This window comes from Populus trichocarpa, chromosome 9 (assembly GCF_000002775.5).
Source record: "Populus trichocarpa isolate Nisqually-1 chromosome 9, P.trichocarpa_v4.1, whole genome shotgun sequence".
In the NCBI taxonomy this organism is placed as follows: domain Eukaryota; kingdom Viridiplantae; phylum Streptophyta; class Magnoliopsida; order Malpighiales; family Salicaceae; genus Populus; species Populus trichocarpa.
The window spans coordinates 6,797,125-6,819,828 of NC_037293.2; the positions used below are offsets into that span (position 1 = coordinate 6,797,125).

Below are 22,704 nucleotides of genomic sequence, written 5' to 3' on the forward strand. Positions count from 1 at the left end.
CAATATGCCTAGTCTTTATAGTCACGGGCTAAAATGTGGCTCGAGGGTTGAAAGACAATGAAGTTTTGAGTCCCAGATGGGTTGGTCAACAACAGGCTCGTGGCAATTTTCTGGCAAAAAGCGTACAGCTAATTAAACTAGAAGATGGTCACAGTTCACGATGAGTTCTGCTATGGGTCAGAAATCACATATGGTTCTAGAAATAAGAATCCAAATCATGCAAGCACAGTGCATTTTTCTCTCAAATACAAACAATAGATGAACAAATTCATGTATAATTGACTGAATGAGTTGATAAGACTAAAGGGTTAAAGTTATATTTGTGCATGAGTGTACTGTTTTCAACAGGCCCGTTTCAGCATCCATTTTCTAAGGGAGAAGGAAAGCTCTTCCAAAATCTAAAGTAGATACTGTCTCATGACTTTGACGAAATAAAGATGCAGAGATGTTTTTTGTTTTTCTTTTTAAGATACATTGCTTCCTGGAAATTGGAATTAAAATCAAATTCTAGCTCTTCCGGCCTTTCTTTTTCAACCCATATTTGAGCATCGGCAGGGCCTTTGATTGCTATCCCAAATTATCGTATCCATGCCAGCAATTATGTTTTTCAGAATTTTTAAATTTTAATGTTCTGATATTTTTTATTGTTTTCATATATTAATATTAAAAATAATTTTTTAAAAAATAAAAAATATTTTAAAAAATAATATTTACTGCACTTCCAAACAAGCCTTTAATTTTCAAATTAATATGGAAAAAAACAACGCAAATTGTTTAACATAGTAATTGTTTGTTTAGAAAAAAAAACTATTCAAGCAAAATTTGTATTATTATTTAGTATAGTTTAATATTCAAGGTTATTTGCCCATCAAATTTAATATTCTTTATAAATAGAAAAATATTCTCATTGTTTAATTATTTTTTTCTTTTCTAACTACTCTTTACTGATAGCCTAGCACTCGAATGTCAAATATTTTTTATTATTATTATTGTGAGTATTTAATTAGTTTATGTGTATTTTAATTAATTTTATAAGTTTTAAAATTAATAATTATATAAATTTTTAGTTATTTTTTAAAATTTATGAGATTTTAACTAGTATTTTTTAACAAACAAATCTAGAATATGATGAATTGAGTTATACCCTTAACATTAAATATTAAACATTTACACGGAACGAAGGATGAGGTGGGTTTTTTTTTTTTTTCCCAACCAAAAAGCCGACAAATCTTGTCTCTCACCATCACTTCCATCACAGATAAAGCTACAGTTACAGTCCAACCTCTAAACCAAATAGACCCTAGCCTCGAGGCTCAGGTCTGGGCTGTGTTGGAGAAAAAGTGGATCCAACAATGAACCTTTAACATTCGGACTTACCTGCCTCTTCCGTTTACGCCACAAATTTCTTGCTCTCAAACCATTTAATCGCATGGAAACCCTCCAGATTAGACCACAAAACCTGCAATCTCTAAAACCCAAATTCATGAACACACGCTTTTTAAGACTCGTCATCAAACCCTTGAACCCTTTTTTATCCACCCTAAAACCCTTCTGCACTACAAACTCTTCAACCCCTCTTCCTCTAAAAAAGACCATACTTTCAAGAAACAGAGTAAAGGTTAGGGAAAAAGTAGCCGATGTTGCCCAACTTAAACAGAATTGGTTAGACTCTCTCACTTTTCCTTTACCTAACGAGACTGAGAATACAAATTTGGGCGGAGATGATTTGGCCCGGAATAATGTGGGTTCCAATTGGGTTATTGGTGTTGACCCTGATGTTTCCGGTGCTTTGGCACTATTGAAAATCGACGAGTCAGGTTGCTCTGCTCAGGTAATTCCTTTTTTCTTTGATGACCCATTTTGGTTTTTGACACAGAATGTTGCTTTGAAGAAATTTGGTGAATATATTTTTTAAAGTTACTTTGTGTCAGAGAATAAAATAAATCATCTCACATAATAGCTTAAGTTTTTTTGACACTGTCCTTGGATAATGATAATGTTTAGGCGGGTCTCATATAATAGCCGAAGTTTATGGTTTGAGATGATTTTTTACACTTTCTTTGGATAATAATTTGGGCTGAGATGGTTGTTTGACATTTTCTTTGGATAATAATAACGTCTTGTGTTAATTGGTGGTTTGTTTGGTAGGTGTTTGATTCCCCTCACTTGAAAGTAATGGTTGGAAAAGGAATTCGGAAGCGATTAGATGTTAAGTCTATTGTTCAATTGATTCGTAGTTTTGATGCTCCGATTGGTACGTGACTAGTTTTTATGCAAAAAATTGTTAAATTGTTGTTGGAATTGTTATTTGGTGCAATGAGGCAATACTCCATAATTGTTTTCATCATCTTGATGTTGTTGTTATTATGAACATTTCATGTTTCTAACATCATAGCCTACTGCAACCGGTTCGAGATTATTAATGTCTATCTAATTGAGTCGAGTTGAGTTGCGATTTGTTTGAGATTGAGTCTTAGTTGAGTTGAGTTTTTATGTTTCACAATACTGTTCAGCTGTTAGATTATTTTTTATTTTAATGGCCTTGGCTAGGTGGACTCAATTCCTATCTCTTGACTGCTATACAGAAACCTCAATATTAAATTAAGGGAAAGGGCCTTACAGAACTTGATATGAAAAATCCAAGTTGTGAGATATGGTTGATTTTGGGACAATGGGCGAATGTGAGACTTTTGAAGGCAGTGTTTCCTTAGTAACTTAATGAATAAATCATAAAATGATAGTTGCCATGATTTTATCTGAAATTTTTGAATTAAAATCATGAGTTAATATAAAGAATTAACATAAATTATTTACACTTGAAATACCGGTTTGAATTTATGATCTATATGGAACTAAAACTACAGATCAATTAGATATTGTAGTTGTTGGCATTTAATGTCTCTACATGCTCCCTTTGGTAGGAGCATAACCAACCTTTTTATAAAAATTCCTTTTCCAGTATACCCAAATTTGGTATTATTTATATGTGGTTCTGATGCTTATGTGTCTTAGTTACATTTTTCTACTGATTTTTTGTTTCCATCATTGAGAAAGTTGGACAAACCACACTTCTCTTATTTCAGGAACTACTGCATATGTAGAACAATCAACCCCATTCCCACAAGATGGGAAACAGGTTAGTATGACTCCTTAGATATGTATGGAGCTTGGTATTCTTTATTAAATGACATCTGTTTCTTTCTTTCTGCTTACAAAACTTTGTTCTGCTCAGTGTAACTTCATCTCTGAGATAACATCATTAGCAATGTTTACCTGGTTTGACATAACCCTGAAAAGAAAATGATAAGGAATGAGGAAGGATCCAACACTGAAATATTTTCTTGTTCTTAAATGAAGGGATGGTGGAGTGGAGGATTTGGTTATGGATTATGGATAGGGGTGTTAGTTGCCTCAGGGTTCTCTGTAGTTCCAGTACCATCTATGACATGGAAGAGTGATCTTGAACTTGCTGGAGGCAGGTGTACTAAGGTCTGTGTTTTTTAATTCACGCTGTAGTATTTCTTTTCCTAACTTATCTAAGGTGCAGGTGTACGGTGTACCAAGGTTCTAGTGTTTTTTAATTCACACTGTAGTAATTCTTTTCCTAACTTATCTAAGGTGGTTTCAAAATTTTATGCAGAACTTTTCTTATAATCTTCCAGGAAATTTCTTGAGAGTAAAATTATAATGCAGACCTGGCCATGGAGTTGTCTTTTTAAGTGAAAAAAAAACAAGGCTTCTTTAATTTCTGGCCTCAGCCACTATATGGAAGGATGTGGTTTTTCTTGCTTGTTCTTACCAGCTCTCGTGTTTTATGTCAAGTCTGATAGTTTCTTTTACGTGAATGCTGGATTTTGACAGGATGATAGCCGAAGAATCGCATCAACATTATTTCCATCATTGAGTCCCTTGCTAGAAAGGAAAAAAGATCATGGTAGATGTCTCCTGAAATATATTGCCATTTCATGGATTCCACCAACAAGCCTGCGATGCTCTTTTAGTTGTCTGTTGTGCCAAAACGACAAAATGCTCCTTGTTAAAGAAGCTTCCTTTTATATCACTAGCATACCCCCATGCAGTTACTACTATCATTTTACTTGTTAAAGAAGCTTCAATTACTACTATCAGTCAGAGAAAAATGACTTTTTTTTATTGAACTTGTGCTAGATCTCCTTTGCATAATTAGGACTTATTTCACGTCATCTCATATTTGCAGGAAGAGCTGAGGCTTTACTCATTGCTGCATATGGAAAAGGCATGAAGTTGAAGAACTCATCTTCTGTCATAGATGAATTGCCTTAAAAGTGGCTGATTGTGTGGCCACACTTCCATCAGCAGGTGCAGCTTTATTCCCTGCTGCATATAACCATTTGGAAGAGAATGGTAAAACAAGCTGCGTGATGTGAAGACAGATGGCTGAAGCAGCTTAAAGAATTTCGCCTGTGAAATTCTCAAATCCAGGAAGTCCGAAGAAACATAAAAGAGACAGGGATTCTTGAAGACTCTTTGAAGACATCTGATAAATACGATTCATGAAGACTGGAATGACCATTCTTTTCTGGAGTCCTACATCCTATGGTTTAGAATAATGGAAAATTGAAGATTGAAAATGAAAGACGTGTTATTCTTCTTCTCTATGAGTGATCCCTGTGGCAATTCATTGCATTTTTGCTGTTTTTATTTATAGAATTTGATGGCGAAATTATATATTGGAACTCCATTGAATGATATTTATCAATTGCGAAATGATGCCATATCACAGATACAGAGCTCAGTGTTTCATTTTCTGGTCTCTGGTGGGAATTACGCTAATTTTGTAAAAGCAAAGCATTCTATGGCGAGAGATGCTGAAATTGGATGGTTTGTTTGTCAATGAGTCCCGCACGCACGAGTTACGGACCTCCCTTGATTTTGACCATAAAATCATAAATTTCGGTCTGTTACACGTGCTGCAAAAGTTCGAAGAATCTGAGAACGTTGAATTTGGAAAAGTGTCCTTATTTTCTCTTACAACAATGAAAAATTTGACAGTCTTTATTTTCTATTATAACACAAAATCCAAACATGATAGTTAAGAGTTTATAATTGGTGTTTTAATCAGGATACGTATGAAGGGCATGATTTTTGGACCTCGTAGCAATTAAGAGCTGAATCGCAGATGATCCATCCAGGAAATATCTCCCTTCAATGGCATCATGGAAATCAAATTTCAAAATGATCAGCAGGGACAAAGAATACTGCGCCATTACTAGCCTCGATAAACAGCAGTACAAATTACATCCTCCCCATCGCTGTCTAACTTTAGTTTGATTCAATGTGAGCTTTCAAAAACAAAGTAAAACATCCAGGATGAATCCTGATTCTGAAGACAGTGCATTACAGAGGAAACATGCACACCTAGCTTTGCCTAAGAGGTTTTCAGTTTAAGATTCTTACAGTTCATTGTCATTATTTTAGTCATTTGCTATGTGCATACAAGATTCTCCAAGTATTCCCAGCCTTGCATTGTCCCTCAATATTCAAGTTCGCAACTGAACACGTTTGATGATTTTATTGTAGGGCAACCTCAAATATGACTCCTTCAAGATTTCCAACCACAGAGCGAGTCCCAGTAACCTCAACCATCCTCATTCCATGCTCAGCAGCTTGTTTCATAATCAATGAATCCATGCTGCACAGAAACAAAAAAGCAGCCATATAAAAATGATCGTAACAATATGCATAGCAAAGAAAAGCCCTGGCATATAATGATACTTAGTAACTCTCGAACAACCTTGGGAAAGGTATATGCTACATTAAGCAAGTAAGAAGCAGACAATTTAATAAACTCCATGACATAAGATAGAAGTAATGTAAAAATGCCGACAACAAAATAAAAACATGACTCTTGTTGGGCATATTCAAAGTAACTGCTCAAATGAAAATATAGGAAACACTGGTTTATGCTTCATTGTATGAAATTCTTCCAAGTTATTTGTATTTTCTCTACAACACAATCCAAAAATAAAAAGAACATTATTTATAAGGCAAGCAAATCCAGAAAATATAGCAACTTCCACAAATTGATACCTACGTCTTAGTTCGGGATACATAAGCCAGTATGAATTTGCATTGTCCTCCCCGAACATGAAGTAGACGTTCCACTGTATCAAAAAGCAAAGGAACACTTGACTGCTGAAAGCTTACATGTTGTCAAGGGATTTCCTTTTGAATATATAACTCCCAGCTGATTACATGGAAGAAGGGGAAAAAAACTATTTAACCAGCTACATTGGTAATTACAATTATTTGTCTCATTCAAAAATTTGGCCTCATTGAGGGACCATCCATAATACTCATACTACATATGTGAAGACACACCATAGTAACTACTAATAAATTCAGGGCTGGTCACATTGCCCATGCCAAATTAAGCATCAATAACAAAAGAGAATTTACAACATAGTGATACCAGATAGGCTGAGATAGCACCGTGTTAACATGCAAATCAGATGTTTGACTGAAGGCAAAATGATGCCCATCCAATCCCTTTTTAAATCATCAACAGTTGAACAGACTAGTTTTTTAAAACTGATTGCTATTTTTCTAGAAAATGATAGGAGAAAAGCAACAAGGATATAAATGTCAGCTCCAAGAATCAGATCAAATCCCCTTGAATATCTTTGTAAAATCTGATCAATATGATCAGAATTTCCCCACTCTAACTTCTCAGCCGCAAGCTCTGCATGTAGAAGAAAGATGTCAGTGTGTCTGAAAATGAACATCTGCCCACATTTTGCGTTTTTTGTTTTTCCCTTTTACCAGCACAACAATTTGGATTCTCAGAAGATGCACAGAGCTCTATATTTTTCTTCAGGATCTGCAAATGAATAAACAATATAAATCATCACAATACAACATTAGATAAATAAACTTCTATAGTTTAACATTCTATATTAATCCTGCAACCTTGCCTTAAGCACTTCATCATTGTGGTCAGTTAACAGAAGTTGACGGCAAAATCTGCTGCAGAGTATTCCAGTAACTCCTGCATTTCACGAGAAATCAATCACATCACAATTAGATAAGAAACTGAAATTGGGTTTTCAAAACTAAATTTTTTAATGTAGGGAAAAATAGAAATTATGGAAAACAACAAAAATTTAGACAGGGGAATGTCTAAAAAGGATTGTTTGTGTGATGCGACTATAGAAAAACAGTTCTTTGAATACTAGAAGTAGATTTATTGCCCTAAGAAAGAAAAATGCAGTATGGCCAATCTATCAATTAATTGCAAAGCCTCTCTCAATTTGATTTGTCTAGAAAATCAACAAGGGGCGTAGCTCCTGTCTTGTTAGCAATACTTTGGTTTCAAACAAGAATATAGATTCAACTTGTTTGCAATAACTTGGTTTCCCAGAATCAGTAAATTATGAAGCACAAATAGGAATTTCAAAAAAAAAGACGGAAAGAAAAAATAGCTTAGACTTATCACTCACCTACACCAGAGCCCAGCTCAATAATAGAACATCCTTGAAGCATCTCAGCATTTTTTGCAAGATAATCATTCAAAAGCAGGGCACCGGGCCATACAAGTTGCCCAGTCAAATCAAAATCAGCTGCCTCGCAAATAGTTAGTGTAAAATTTGAGGAACTTCTCATATGAAATTTGAACGAAAACCCCAGCAGAAATAGAAGTAAACATTTCTTGAATTCATCAGTGTCTAAGCATATATACGGGCACAATCATAACAAATTGGTTTGTTGACATGCAAAAACTACATGGCATACGGAATTACTTGTTGTATGAATGTGATCAGGAAAGCATGGAAAATTTGAAGATAAATAAAGCAGTTTCACAAAAGTCAGCAAAAACTTGGTCTGAAATGTAAGATGATCCCATACTGGTCAATATTTCAAGGTGACAAAAAAAAAGTGATTAACATTTCCCAAAATCACACTAAAACTCTGAAGAGGGATTTGAGTGCACAATTCATTCCTTCTTGGCACCAGCTCCACCAGCTCTAATCATGTAACAAACCATGCATCCTTCATGGGCGTGCAAAGACTACTGACCTTTCTCTTACAACCTTCAAAGCTGAGAGATTCTTCTCCCATAAAGAGCAAAATCATTAGCATCCCAAAGGGTCCTTATAAAACTTGCTCCATAGGACTTGTGCTTCCATCTTCAGCAGCTTTCTGATTGTTATTTGTTGACTCCATCTTGTTATGGCACATTCCTCAATGGAGTATCTCTCCAAACAAGATGGCAAGACAGTTCCATGACCATTTTTATTGGTGATAAGAACTAACAATGCCTTTGCAACGCTTCTACAAAGTCCCAGCGCGCAATGAAAATCAGACCACCCCTCAATCTCCCATTCATGTCACCATCTCCTTCTGATAAAACAATCACAGGCAGAGATGGTGGTGATGATAGGTGACAAAGTCTGTGCCATACCGGGATCCTGACCTCACAACCCAATTTTACATCCGAAAATGAGAGTATGCCTTGCAAAAATCAAGGAAATAACTCATTGTTTACACAATTATCTTCAACAACAATCTCGAGGCAATTTAAACAACAGCCCTACTAAAATGCTTCCTCAAAACCCAATTGAAACCATTGATTACCCTTCTCAGCTGTAATAAGGGGTCTTCCAAAACATGCACAAGCGAAAAGTTCAGTCTTTTTTGCATAGACCGCAAGAAGCACAACACATCCAGAGAGCGACCTGCCAGAATTTGATTGAATAAGAGAAGATTGAAGCTGGTAAACTATCATTGCCATGGGATCTGCGAGAGCTTTTCTTTCTGCACCTTTTCCTTTCCATCTTGGCCCCATTTAAAAATACCAACTGACCGTTAACAGACTGATAAAATCAAACAGCAAACGGGTACTAGCAAGTCCTTACTACGAATCCGCTTCTTTCAAGATGGATGATTTAGTTTAAGGGGTTTAGCGGAAAAAAACCAATAGCAACTGGCAGATAGCAACCAGATAACATCAGTCCAAGTTGCAACCAGTAAAATGGACTTATTGAACTTTAAAAATGAGGTCTTTCGATACAAATATTAACTAAATTCAAATCTTTGGGTCACAGACAAGCATACAAACATTTTAAACAAAAAATAAATAAAATCAGGCAACAGAACAAATGAAAAAAGAGACGTGGGTTGTGTTTATTTTGCATCAAATTTATTGAAAAAGGAACTCACTTGAAGCAGAGTGAAGACAAAGGAGCTCAATAACTTGAGAACCGAATGTGAATGTGGTTAACCGGTAACTGCACATAAAATAAATTTACATTGTATAAGAGACAGAACAAAACTTTAGAGGGGGGGTGAGCTAAAGAGAGAGTAGTAGTTGTTTACTTGTCATTGATGAAGAAAGACGCGTCTAGGCAAACTATCTCTTCTTCTTCTTCCTTTTCTTCTCTATTCATTTTTTTTTTTTCCAAATAATAACAAGGGGTTTTTTTATGGAGAATGACAAGGGTTTTTGATGGTTCTCTGCTGTCTGTTTTTATTTTTCTTTTTTAATCTTAATTTTTCTACTTTTTTTGGGCTTGATACCCAAAAACAGGTTGGGCCTGGGGACCCAAAAGATCACTGGGCTAAATCAAATTTCATTCAATCATATGATGAAGAAACTCATGTTCACAAAAATAATCATGGGAAAAACAAAACGAGTACACCTTTTCAAGGATTTTATCAAATGAGAAGTCCACCAACTCAAATCCACTTCTTCCCCCTCGAATCTACTTTTTAAGGATTTTATCACCTGATTTTATTAAATAATCCTGCACGTTTTGTATATTTCAGTAATTGTTTTTTAAAATATTTTTTACTGGATATATATTTTAATAATTCTCTTTTATTTTTTAAATTCTTTTCTTAATATTAACGCATAAAATTAACCAAAAAAATTATAATTTTTTAAATCGATGACGTTCTCAAAAGTCTTGTTATAGGAAGTACAAATCAACACTTTGCTTGCAGTCTAGTTGATCATCACTTTCATGGAGTATTGTATTTTTGCATGTCATCGTCCCTTCCATTTTAAGGCTAGATTTGGTAGTTAACCCTATCGTTCTTATCTTCGAGTAATTTCATCAATTAATGGGTGCTTTTCTTCATTTTTTATCAATCTTCTTAAGCGTAGAAACATAGCAATTTAATTTGTTATCTGCCAAACAAGCCTCTCACTATAAAATATCAACCATTCTGCTCAGTTCTTCAACGACCGCATTAAATTCATGCCCGAGGCCCTTGAGCATTCGAGGATAGTAACCTCTAAAGAGTGGAATGTTAGGTCAACCATATCATTTCTGCTCGCAAACGTGGTATTTTCCATTTCATGAACCTGGTTTTTTCTTTGTTTCTTTATTCTCCTCGATTTCTACTATTTATCAGTAATTTGAACACTTAAAACATGCATTCGAGGAGAGATGCTATTTAGAAAAGTGTAATATTGATTTTTGAATAGAATAAATATGTATTTTTTTTGTTTGTAGATATTCTAATGATAAAAAGTTATTTAAATAAATTAATTGTATTTTAATATATTCAATACACAACTATTTTAATAATATAATATGACTTAGTTGATTTTACAGGTCCAAAGACAACTCGAATTATTTTCAATCAACTTAATATTAAAAAAACCAATTAAAAAACAACCCGAGTTAACTCATGACACGGGTTATAAGATCAAGATAATCTTATAACAAATAAAAACATAAACATTGATTTAAAAAAATTCAAAGAAAAAAATAGTAAAAAAAGCACTAATATAATTAATAGTATTTTGTATGGTTTTAACTTTTTCTCAAAATACATAGGAATAATATTTTTATAAAAGAAATAATATTTTGACATTTTATTTACTATTCTTCTTAAAACATATATAATAAGCATGGAAAAATTAAATTATTTATTTATTTATTTTTAACTTTACATATATTTCATGCACTTAAAAAAGAAAATTGAGCTCCTCCACTCGCATGCCAGTTGGCCGCCACTCGACGACAAAGACTGGGGACAGGTATTAGAATGTTAGAAGTTCTAGAAGCTCCAGCAACGTGTACGTGTAAAATGTGGTCATCACCTCTCCGTCCACACTGGGACTATTAATTCTGGTTCCGGCGGTGAATATTTAAATGCCCAGATTAATTATGGTTTGGTGGGCTGCTGGCAGCTGTGAGAGAAAGCTACGGCTGTAACGCCCCCCAAACATTGCCCTGCCTGCTTCCACCTAACAGTTTTAATAAATGCCTATTTTTTACTTGATAATAAACCATTTTTTATATATATATTTTCATATTTAATACACATCCTATCAAAACAATTTAAAATAAAAAAATATTATTTTAATATATTTTCAAGTAAAAAATACCTTAAAAAACAACTATTACCACAACACCATATGAAATAAAAATGCTTTTGTTTTTACTTTTATTTTTGTTTTTGGGTGCTTTTAGCTTTAAAAGTATTAAATTGATTATTATAGTGGTTTTTTTAGTAATTTTGATGTGATAATATCAAAAATTAAAAAATATATATATAATGAAATTATTTTAATATATTTATAAACTAAAATTATTTTAAAAGCAAACTGTATTAACAATAACACAAACTTAAAAATAAGTCAATGTATTAAAATGGTCATTATCAAATAAGTTGCTTTGACCTCTTTCAAAACAGGGGACTCATTTAATATCACTTAATAGGGCAGGACAATGGGGCTTCTGAATTGTTTCTATTTACTTTTCCGTTTCAAAATTATTTTAAAAAAGTTTAAAATATTTTTAATTTTTTTCTTGCTATAAATTAATATTTTTTGGTATTTTAAGATCGTGTTGATGTACTGATGTTGAAAATAATTTTTAAAAAATAAAAAAATATTATTTTAATATAATTCTAAGTAAAAAACAACCACAATCACAGCTCTAAAAACACTATAAATTGATCATTATCAAAAAGCTATTCTGACCTCTTTCAAAACGAAGGGGTCTGAACTCCTGTGCCCTTTACATCAACGGTGCCTTGCGGATATAAAAAAAAAATTACTATCACCAAATCAATTTTTTATTTTTACAGATGAATAATTTCAAAATAAATGCGTGTATAAATAAATATATGTTCTGAGTAACATGACTTATATATATATATATATATATATATATATATATATAAAAGTTGTTTATATCAATAATAATAAACTAGAGACAAGGAAAAAAAAAGAAGAAGGAGGGGATCAAATTGTCCAATTCAACCAAGCCTAAAATGAGTTAAATTGAGCTCCCTGCGGGCTTGATTGGGTTTTGATTTGATCATGGTAAAACCGAGTTTAAAAATATCAAATTGATTCAATATAAGCTCTATTTGATTAGATTAAAATAAATTTTTTATTCGGCTTGGTTTGACTAGGGTCAAATTAAGCTTAAAAAAGTTTAATCAAGCTTAAAATAGGCTAGGTTGGACTATAGGATAAAATATTTGTATAACATTTTTTTTTAACCATTATCATCAAATAGTAACCTAGATTTCTGGTAAAGAAGTATATAAAAAAATTTATTCAATTAGCAATAAAAAAAAAGAAGAAGGAATTTGCTTAGAGTGAACTCCTCCACCATTGAAAGCAACAATAAAAATAAAAATATAAAATAGGAAAAATAGAAGAAAAAGACCCGATACCCAACAAAAAACTACCTACAACCACCCTCTATAGTCTCTTCTCTTCCTCCCCCCCTCTCGTTCTCTCGTTTTCAAATATCTCTGTAACCCATAACAAAAGGGAAAAAAAGAGGAAAATCAATTTAATTTTATATATATATATTTTATTTTTTTTATCTCCCACCAAACAAGTTAACGAAGGAAGAGAACTAGAAGGTTAGTAAACAACTCCTTCACGTGGTTGTGTTTAACTTCTTCTCTGCTATCTAACCTTCCTGCATTCCTGGGAAAAAAAACTTATTACAATCCCTTCTAATCCCCAAATTTTAGGGTTTCCCTGTCTTCTCAGAAACCCTAGGCTTTTTTCCTTTCCAATTTCTCTCTGTAATTCAGGTCTGCTTTCCTTCTTTCTCTGTTTTATTGTTTGGTTCCGCATACCTTCTGTTTGGTTTCCAAGAAACTCGAGGAAAGGAATTGTAAACAAAAGAAAAAAATTGAAGCTTTGATAGGAATTCAATTCTGTCTTGTTTGGTCAATTTGACTCCATTTTGGTTTATTTTCCTCACCGAAGGAACTAAAACAGAAGCAAACGTGAATTTTTAATGGTATCTGTTTTTTTTTTAAGAAAATAAACACTGTTCGTGGTTTCTTGCTAAGAAATTTTGGATTTTTACGGAAGAGTTGATGTTCAATTTGTTTTCAAGCTTTTGATTGATTGAATTCTTTTGGTTTATCAAGCATAGTTTGCTTTTAATTAAGATGATGTTTTCTTGAAGTTTTGAATGCTTTGCTTAATCTTTTGAACCAGTGTTATTTGTATTGCTTGTCAAGAATTTGAAGTTTTTCTGGTGCATTTTACTGAGGCAGTTGTGAATTATTCACATCGACATAGAAGAACAATTTAACTAACTGTTTGGAATTTTCTATTGCATTAACAATATACAACTTTTTTATGGTTTTTGATGAACTTATCTGAAGATAATTTTATAACTGTATGTTGGTGAATCCAGCACTAAAACATTGTGTTAGCTGTGTTGGATTTCAATGGTGATGTCCTGTCTGTTCTTCCTGCCTTTGATTATTCCAAAATTTAACTATCCAGTTAATAAGGTTTTATTGAAGAGTACTGAGCTGTTCTGTGCCTGAATTGCAGCTCCTCCTCCATTTGCATCTATTTCAGCAATGTCGAGTCTAGAAGAGCCGCTTGGTTTTGACAAGTTGCCTAGCATGAATACTATTGAGCGAATTCAAAGGTTCTCATCTGGTGCTTGCCGACCCCGGGCTGATGATATTGGAATGGGACATTGCTGGATTGAGGGAAGGATTTGCAGCTCATCCAACAGTTGCGAGTAAGTGCTAATCCATGATTAAACTTTGTATTAGCACAAGATCCTGTGGATGTGGCAGAACGATTACCTTTTTTATAATCACACAATGCGGGGGTTTTATTATAGAGTTTGGAAGGAAGATGGGTAGCTGCAATACCAATTTTTCCTGCCCCTAGATTAGGCATTTTCTCAAAATATAAGGCCTCTTTGATAGCTTCCATTCGATGCTCAGTTTTCTACTTTATTATAATAATGATGTCAAGAACTAAAAACTAGATTTTCTGCATTGGGTGGTACTGAAAATAGAGAAAACTGAATTTTCTACTTTATTAAGCTACCCTTGTAGTAATTTTTCTCACATAATTTCATTAAAAAGGTCAACGTTGTTTGCATTTTGCAGGGAAGATTATGAGTATACAAGAGAGACTTTTCCTTGGAAAAGACATACAAGAGATCCGTGCCAAGGAAATCGAAGGACTATGAGCTCAGGCAGCAAAAATGTGGTGTCTGGAAGTAGTTGTGATTCACGCTATTTTCCAGATCATCAATATAGTTCCAAATCCAATGACAAAGACATACGGGATATTACAAATAAGGTGATTTCATATCTGAAACAGAACTGTAATTTTGTTATATATCTTGACCTTAAATGATTGTAGTCATTATTGTTGGTAAAATAGATAAAGTTCACGTGTTCATTTTTTTAGGCTGTTGCATTTGTCTGATGGTCCACCATTTAAATTTCCTGTAACTTGTAATCATGATTTTTTATCTTTTATTTGGAAAAGCAGTTCTTGAAAGGTATACCAAAGTTTGTGAAGATTGTGGAAGTTGGTCCAAGAGATGGACTGCAAAATGAGAAAAATATCGTGCCTACAGATGTAAAGGTTGAATTGATTCATAGACTAGTATCTTCTGGGTTGCCAGTTGTTGAGGCCACAAGTTTTGTTTCGCCCAAATGGGTACCTCAGGTAATTTGATTAGGTTTTGATTGTAACTTCAAGTTTATCTTATTTGTCAATGTTTTATAGTGCAATTGAAGCAGATTCATGTGGTGTTTATTGATCAATCTGTAATAAGCATAGAGTATTTGTCTACATAAAAAACAAGTTGAATATAAGCAGTCATAGAGATTGTATAATAAGGAAAATACTTGTGCGAATTGCTGGCATCAACCAGCTTCTTCAAGTTTTGATCTTTCTTTTAAGGTGATGAAAGCTTTACCTTTGCTTTTGTACCAGACTCCAACAGGGATTGCCTTAGTTTGTTTACTGCCACCAAGTTGCACATAGTCTTTACCAGTTATTTTGTCTACTTACCATTGCAAAAATAAACTAAAAATTAATTGGCTGTTATTAGCAAGCTGTGATTATTCAGTTTATAATATTATCTTTTTGCAAGCATGCACTTGTGTCTGAATCTTACTACACCAACATTGGTTATTGGCATGGTTATCTCATGTTTATTGGCATAACCCAATTCTTGGATAGTCTTTCTTTTAGGCTCACATATTCTGTTAATATCCCTTTCCTTTCTGTGATGTTAGTGAAGCATCTAGTGTAGAGTCCCCTAGCAAATGATATTGCTCCTTCGTGAAACGAAGTCATGGATCACAGGTGGAATTACAATTGGGAAATAGATGGAGAGACAATGAGTAAAGAGAGGGGCAAGGGAGAGTTGGGGGGGGGGGGGGGGGGGGCGCTGTAGTTTGATGCCAGCTGCATTAATGGTTCTTAACAACGCTGTTGTTGTTTTATTTGGGTATACATTTGACTGTTTTAAGACAAACATTATCCTCTAGAAACATCTACTTTGTCTTCAATAAACAAATAATTTTGTTTTTGTGACTGTGCTCTTTGATTGTAGCACAAAAGCCATGACCCTTCTCTCTCTTCCTTGAGTCTGGTTATAGTTTATTTATATTCAATTTCAACTTGAATATTTCTTGCCTTCCTGTTATTCATTGACCTTCTTTTCCTCTTGTTTTGTTGCCTGCTTATAGTTAGCAGATGCAAGAGATGTAATGGAAGCAGTTCATGGTTTAGAGGCCTCCAGGTTGCCTGTTCTGACACCTAATTTAAAAGTGGGTACCCCTTGTACATCTGCAAGAGTTCTGGCAATATCATATTGGTCCTGGAGTAATCTTCTGATGTACTGTGACTTTTCCTAGGGATTTGAAGCAGCTGTTGCAGCTGGTGCTAAGGAAGTTGCTGTTTTTGCATCAGCTTCTGAGTCATTTTCAAAGTCAAACATCAATTGTAGCATCAAAGAAAGTCTTGCTCGTTATCGTGCTGTAACTCATGCTGCTAAAGAGCTCTCAATTCCTGTTCGTGGGTATGTCTCTATCCTTTTCCATGAATTCTCTGCCCTACTTGTGATTTTTTGGGAGGTTAATTTGTACTGTCTGCACTGAGAGTGGATGGGAAAACTACTGATTGACTGGTACATTATCAACTAATTATTGTGCTCTCAATTTGATCAAAGAAAATGAAAGTCATAATAATTTGATAAGATAATTTTAGTGTACATGAATATATACAAGGGTTATCCTTCGTCTTTTCTCAATCCCAATTACTGGGATGTGTTTCTAGTTTGTTTTCTGCCATAGTCATTTAAACCAGTGTTCGGAAATAAGATGCTGGTTGCTGCGTAGTTTTTTGTTTCTTATTGGATGTTTTATTAGCACCATGATTGATATTCTAATCAATAAAAAGTTTGAGGTTCCATGATCATGAACTTGTATAAGTTGTCACGATCTTCCAATCTAGGCACAATAAATTGCTTCCTAAAATTTGAATGGGCGCTGTACCAGTATAGTAATGTCGCAGAATACATGAACACCTAAGTGCTAATGCATATTTATGGCATATTGGCATAACTGTCTCTGTAGGTACTTGCATTTTAATGCTTATTTGGAAAACAAAAGATTGAATATTAGTCTTCATCCAGTTCTGAATAAATGAATTGTTTTTGAACTTTGATAGGTATGTATCATGTGTTATTGGGTGTCCTGAGGAAGGATCAATACATCCTTCAAAAGTAGCATATGTGGCCAAAGAACTTCATGACATGGGTTGCTTTGAAATATCCCTCGGTGATACAATCGGTGTTGGTACACCTGGTAACGTTTTGACTTTGTTATATCCTAGTTTAACCTCCTTAGTTCCTCTTTTTCATTTCAGTTCCCGCATCACTTAGAGTGTACCTAGTGCCTTTTATTGCAATATATTTGAACTATGTTTTTTTGTTTTTCAAAAATTTTGTTGAACTTGTGATAAAAAAAAATTGTCTGACCTTGCTCTACACCCGGGAAGAAAAAGATGACGAGTTTTGGTCGTGTTTTTTTTTTTTTTTTCCTGTCCTTGTGTTCATATCTATTTGATACAGGGACTGTTGCTCTCATGCTTGAAGCTGTAATGGCTGTTGTTCCCGTTGAGAAGCTTGCTATCCACTTCCATGATACTTATGGGCAATCTCTTCCCAATATTTTGGTGTCTCTCCAGGTAAGCATTGGATTACTCAGAACCTTGTCGTGGCACCACTGTATTTAGGGAAGCCTACTATCGGACTGCTTGTGATATGTTGTACTCTTCACACCGGAAAACTGTACAGTTGCATCTTGATGGAACAGATAGTCTAATCTGGCCAACTAAATATATGCAAATATGCTTGTGCAAGTAATCATTTGACTAAAATGGATTAGCGTAGTGGACTAAAATGCTAATCCCCATCTGTCGAGGATGTGTATACTTGCATCCAACACAACTTCTTTAAAATTTGTCTTTATGTTTTTATTTTCCGTCGTGTATCTGATCTGTCTCTACAACTCTCTTTCGCATTTTGAACAGATGGGGATCAGCGTAGTGGACTCGTCTGTTGCGGGTTTAGGTGGATGCCCATATGCCAAAGGAGCATCAGGCAATGTTGCTACTGAAGATGTTGTCTACATGCTTCATGGGCTTGGCGTGAGAACCAATGTGGATCTGGCGAAACTCCTCTCTGCTGGGGATTTCATTTGCAAGCAATTAGGTCGTCCATCTGGATCAAAGACTGCCGTGGCCTTAAGCCGAGTTACAGCCGATGCCTCTAAGATATAAGGAGTTTCAGCTGTGCCTATTTATACCAGAAACTGTTCAGTTGTCTTGTGTGTGCACTTTCTATACAAAGAAGAATAATAGAAGCCCAGGGCCATAAATCCTCAGTAATTATAATTTCTGTAGCAAAATATTCTATGCATTGTAATATCTGCTTTCTGAGCAGAAGCTGCTCACTGCAGCTCATAGAAAATGTATCCTTTTCTTTTCCTCTCATGATATCGTAAAAGCGTTCGGACTGTCTATAAACTTCAACAAAGGGGAAGGCTGTTGATGCAGGACAAATCAAGAATTGAAAACATGAGAAGAAGTTAAAAAGCAGAGCTGAAGAAGAGAGAGAATGCGAGGGTGTTTGAATGAGAGGTAGCTTGTGTTTTTTTGAGTAAAAAACATGTTTTTATAGCTTTTAGAGGTGTGGTTTGTGCTTAAAAGGTATTGTATTTTTGATAAAAAGCCACCACATCTCCAAGCCAAACACACCCGCATCACCAAAATTGTCTAACATTTAAAAAATAATATATAAATACTAAAACTTTAATAAGAATAGATTATAATTTATTAAATAAAATATCCAGCAATAATTAAATCAAACTCAATAAATAAATTCTAATAAAATTGAACATAACACTAAGTAAAATACCTAGCAATAAATAAATAAATCAAGCTCCATAAATAATCTCAAACAAGAAACAATGATAGATTGCCTGTGCTAGACTCTCCGTAGATGATCACGCGGTCTGCTCGATAACGACAGCCATAAAAAAGAAAAGAAAAGAAAAAGCAGCCGAGATCGGGGAATATTAAGAGAAAAAAGAGTAATCAGACAGGCCAACGGGCAATAGTTCAATGCTAACGTGAGGCTGGCAATGCTCATTGCTCAACTACGAGTCATTGAATATCCGACATTCCACTCAACTCAATTGAGTTGAGTTCTTGCTTGATTTGAATGCGGCAAAGCAGAAATATTAAAAATCCAACTTGATTTCACCTGGATTAATTAGAGCATAGAAAAGGATAATTTTGGCTCGTTTGTTAATTTTATCTCCTGACCCATACCCATACCTAACTCAATTCTTTTTATTATTTTTAAAAATACATAAAATTATCATGAACTTTATTAAACAAACCTAATAATCTAACGTTTATTTTTTATCTAAGTTTTATTTTATGAATAACAAAAATTCCTTTTTAATTTTTTTTTCAATATAGATAATTATTATCATGATAATGTATTGCAGACCATATAAAAATCAATTTAAATTTCTAATTTTACTTTATAATTAAAGTTTAATTTATTATTGTGAATATAAGATAACAAGAAAAATAATAATTAATGATTATCAATTTAAAATATGTAAGATTAATATGTTAATGTCTTTTGGTATTATGTATAATATATTTCTATCAATTACTAGGTAGTATATATATAATGTAAGTTAGTTATATAGTTATAGATGCATTATTTTTCAAAGTATATATGATATAATTAGTCATTTAATAAATTATAAGCATATATTTCAAGATGATATAAATAATTCTTAAACATAAGATATCTTAAATAATTCATCTTATAACTGTATTGATTATAAATTAACGATTTAATTATTAATTAGTGCGGAGTAATGTTTAATGACATAATTTTATCTTTTAAAATCATATATGTATAAATGTTTTGTACTAATTTATTAGAATATGAGTTTTTTTTTGCATGTCAACCTTTTCCATACAAAAGGTAGTGGTTAAGAAACATAATTATGTGGAAGCCAGCTAGTCAAAGAAGAAGAAGAGGAAAAGGAAGAAGTCCCTGTCGTCCCGGCTGCCTAACCTTGATAACATGATAAGAAATCAAGAACGAGGTAGTAAATTAATTAGGACTATAAAAGTTAATGTTCCATTGATGATTACAGATATTCCCAGTAGTTGATGCAATATATATAGCAAATTAAGCAAATCCCCGTCAGAGTAGTGCACTCTCTCTTCTCGCTTTATAAAATGGACGAATGTTGTCTGGCTACCATATATATACCAAGGTGTCATCTTGAGCTCTGCTCCCATGCCAGTCACTTTTACACAAAAAGATGTTTGAAACCATATTGCTCTAGAACTTGCTCACCTTTTCTTTTCTGTGTGGATATCATTTGGATCGGTTTTGCTTTGCTTGTCGAGAGTTGCATGGGCCAAGAAATAAGGCGCATGGGGCTACAAGGTGTGAGAGTTTATGGAAGTAGTTGAGATCCCAATGATGGTAGAGCACCGTGACCTTGACCAGCAAGAAAAGTTGCACAGAAAAGCAAACAAAATAAAGAGAGTGACGACTCTAATTGATTGCCCACCAACACATATTTCTCTGCCTCAATGATGCTTGTATACTCATAGCCAGACTGTCTGATCGTGTAATTCTTTTCTGCTCTCAAGTCAGTCAAAGCCATTTAGCACTCTCAGAGTGTTCGCTTTGCCCACAGCTTCAACTTCGGAGAGTGGTGGGTGCATGGCTTGTCCCTCAATATTCCCCACTATTAATGCCCAGCTAATCAGTCACAATGCATGCTAGCTAGCTTGCAAGGAGAGATGAAGGAGCCGAGGAGTACAATTATGGATTGAATTCTGAATCTTTGATGGCCTGGTGTTCAAGCCAGAGAGGACATCCCTTTTCTTTTCCACCAAGTAGCTGCAGTTTACAGATCTGCATGGACATTAAAAGACTGCAAGGTACTCTAACGTACCAATAGGCAGCAAGTTGTTTCCTTGCTCCACATATATATATAACAGGTGATGCCCTCGTTATTACATACTAATAAACTATAAGATTAACAATGGTTTAAACTAGAGTACCGTACGTGGATCTTGCATGATTAATTAGGCATTCATTAACTCATTGATCTGAGAAGATTAGCCAACAGGATTAATATATAAGTAAGCATTTGGTTAGAGAATTTTGCATCGTGGACTCACATGGAGTTCATAACCTTTTTGTGGTTAATCCTCTTGTATATTCTAGCGACGGGAAGGAAAAACATAGACGAGAAAATACCAGTATTTATGAAATTTAAATTCGAAGCTCGTTAATGTAATTGAAATCCGGCATGCATGTCCTCTTTGGTATATACATGTGTTTTTTTTTTTTTTTTGAAGGAATATCCACAGCAAGAATGTATTAATTTAAAAACAAATATGATTAATCAAGAATCTAAATGAAATAAGTAAATTAAAGAAATTAAGATGATTAATTAAGAATCTAAATCTGACTGCATTAGAATCTTGAGTGTCAATTATAATGTTCTTGACTAAACATCAATAATACATTCCGAACATTAGAAACCACCAATTAACCTTCTCTCTCATAGCAACAAACAGGACTCGATCGATCGGGACGTCACTTTCCCACTCGAATATTGTTATCCTTATGGAGTTCGTAGCAGTTAATTAGTCAAAAAAAGAGTCCCCGATTCATAATTATAATTGGACATTTGCAGAGACAAACACATGTAGATTGCAAATTTCAAAAGTCCTGATAAGTCTTTCGAACAATAATTTTCTACTTTTCTTAAGAATAAATGTGCTTTTGTACATGAAGAAAAATAAAATATAGCATACATTATTCCAGGATCGTGGAAGTATGCATAAGTCGACAGATCTTGTCCAGGTATCGGAGGGGGAATGAAGTAATAAAAAAATGGATGATCAATCGGTGATCTTTTGTTTTTTCCTCGGCTACAAAAGACAAAGTGAATTAAAACCAAGCACTAAAAATACTAATGCCTTTGCATGCACGATCTTCTATATTTTTGTCTTTTGTGGAGACCTGCCTGCCGTGTCGCCAAAACTCCACCCCCTAATTTTCAATGATAGATATATATCAGGCATACAATTAATGCCTTTAGAGTTCGAAGTTTGGAAAAGATGCTATTTACAAAATCCATGCCGTGCGTTAAAAAGCAATGGTGAAAGAAAGGAGGGTTAATTTCTTCACAGATTTTTTCAGTAATTTCGTTCTAATCAAGATTTTTAGGTCACTAATTGGGCCCTCTTTAGCAGGTGCTAACATCAATTATTCATGACTTTCATGTAAATTAGCTTTCCTTTGTGTGATCGATTATGTAAAGTGAAGGAAGACAGCATCATTTTTTCCAAGGAAAAAAGCCACTCCATGTATGAAACTCTCCCTCTACCTTCACGGCCCACTGGTCAGCTCCAACCAGTTTGACCATTTTTAATTGATTAAACTCGAGACCGAGAGAAAAGAAAAGAAAAATCTGAAGGGAGTGATCGAAGTCCATGTAGTGGACGAGTTGGTGCATGGTCTGTGACTTCTCGTATAATTAAAACTTGATATATTTGCTCGCAATAGATCCCTATTCTACATAGTGCTCCTACTTTCTTAGAAAATTCGATTATATATATATATATATATATTCCAACAACATGCACAATGGATTGATCTTGCAAAAAACATATTTTGTTGTTGAAGAAATGAATAGCACTCAGCTCTCATGCATCTTCCATATATCTTCTTTCTTATGATAATTAAGGAGATCTCTTACAATAAAATAAGATCATTTGAAATGATGTATGGTGAAAGCAACAACCCTCTTTTCAATTTTTTTGGATTTAGTTTTCCCGATGTT

The 22,704-nt window shown here is 34.1% G+C and overlaps 3 protein-coding genes across 6 annotated transcripts; 2 read left to right on the plus strand and 1 right to left on the minus strand.

Moving 5' to 3' along the window:
- Window positions 1–1,217: 1,217 nt before the first annotated feature.
- On the plus strand, window positions 1,218–4,746 carry LOC7475033 (Holliday junction resolvase MOC1, chloroplastic). Of its 2 annotated transcripts, XM_002313971.4 has the most exons (6): window positions 1,221–1,831; window positions 2,149–2,254; window positions 3,084–3,136; window positions 3,358–3,489; window positions 3,862–3,934; window positions 4,217–4,746. In XM_002313971.4, exons 1-6 carry the CDS (start codon window positions 1,430–1,432, stop codon window positions 4,300–4,302), a joined length of 852 nt encoding a protein of 283 aa, XP_002314007.2. In that variant the 5' UTR covers window positions 1,221–1,429; the 3' UTR covers window positions 4,303–4,746. The 2 variants fall into 2 exon arrangements, with proteins under 2 accessions (XP_024463784.1, XP_002314007.2); XM_024608016.2 differs by lacking the exon at window positions 4,217–4,746 and having other exon boundaries at window positions 1,218–1,831; window positions 3,862–4,128.
- A 478-nt stretch (window positions 4,747–5,224) lies between these two features.
- LOC7454877 (uncharacterized) lies at window positions 5,225–9,514 on the minus strand. Of its 2 annotated transcripts, XM_024608085.2 has the most exons (8): window positions 9,355–9,514; window positions 9,199–9,266; window positions 7,479–7,598; window positions 6,954–7,027; window positions 6,802–6,859; window positions 6,620–6,721; window positions 6,074–6,182; window positions 5,225–5,671 (listed from the first exon to the last, which is right to left on the minus strand). In XM_024608085.2, exons 1-8 carry the CDS (start codon window positions 9,423–9,425, stop codon window positions 5,551–5,553), a joined length of 723 nt encoding a protein of 240 aa, XP_024463853.1. In that variant the 5' UTR covers window positions 9,426–9,514; the 3' UTR covers window positions 5,225–5,550. The 2 variants fall into 2 exon arrangements, 1 of the variants encoding a protein (XP_024463853.1); XR_008060188.1 differs by having other exon boundaries at window positions 5,430–5,671; window positions 6,070–6,721.
- Window positions 9,515–12,715: 3,201 nt separating this feature from the next.
- On the plus strand, window positions 12,716–18,295 carry LOC7454876 (hydroxymethylglutaryl-CoA lyase, mitochondrial). 2 transcript variants are annotated; one of them, XM_002313970.4, is made up of 9 exons: window positions 12,716–12,873; window positions 13,811–14,006; window positions 14,386–14,581; window positions 14,777–14,956; window positions 15,988–16,068; window positions 16,156–16,319; window positions 16,970–17,106; window positions 17,373–17,488; window positions 17,834–18,295. In XM_002313970.4, exons 2-9 carry the CDS (start codon window positions 13,840–13,842, stop codon window positions 18,080–18,082), a joined length of 1,290 nt encoding a protein of 429 aa, XP_002314006.1. In that variant the 5' UTR covers window positions 12,716–12,873; window positions 13,811–13,839; the 3' UTR covers window positions 18,083–18,295. The 2 variants fall into 2 exon arrangements, with proteins under 2 accessions (XP_002314006.1, XP_006379112.2); XM_006379050.3 differs by having other exon boundaries at window positions 12,857–13,050.
- The last annotated feature ends 4,409 nt before the right edge of the window (window positions 18,296–22,704 follow it).

Excerpts from the sequence above, each read along its gene's own strand:
- LOC7475033 (XM_024608016.2), top strand. The coding sequence starts at position 1,430 with ATGGAAACCCTCCAGATTAGACCACAAAACCTGCAATCTCTAAAACCC. Across the intron at positions 3,137-3,357 it reads TCCCACAAGATGGGAAACAG|GGATGGTGGAGTGGAGGATT; the intron begins GTTAGTATGACT and ends TCTTAAATGAAG. Across the intron at positions 3,490-3,861 it reads CTGGAGGCAGGTGTACTAAG|GATGATAGCCGAAGAATCGC; the intron begins GTCTGTGTTTTT and ends GGATTTTGACAG.
- LOC7454877 (XM_024608085.2), bottom strand. The coding sequence starts at position 9,425 with ATGAATAGAGAAGAAAAGGAAGAAGAAGAAGAGATAGTTTGCCTAGAC. Across the intron at positions 6,722-6,801 it reads GAATCCAAATTGTTGTGCTG|AGCTTGCGGCTGAGAAGTTA; the intron begins GTAAAAGGGAAA and ends TTCTACATGCAG. Across the intron at positions 5,672-6,073 it reads TATGTATCCCGAACTAAGAC|CATGGATTCATTGATTATGA; the intron begins GTAGGTATCAAT and ends GTTTCTGTGCAG.
- LOC7454876 (XM_002313970.4), top strand. The coding sequence starts at position 13,840 with ATGTCGAGTCTAGAAGAGCCGCTTGGTTTTGACAAGTTGCCTAGCATG. Across the intron at positions 14,582-14,776 it reads TACGGGATATTACAAATAAG|TTCTTGAAAGGTATACCAAA; the intron begins GTGATTTCATAT and ends TTGGAAAAGCAG. Across the intron at positions 16,069-16,155 it reads TTCTGACACCTAATTTAAAA|GGATTTGAAGCAGCTGTTGC; the intron begins GTGGGTACCCCT and ends GACTTTTCCTAG.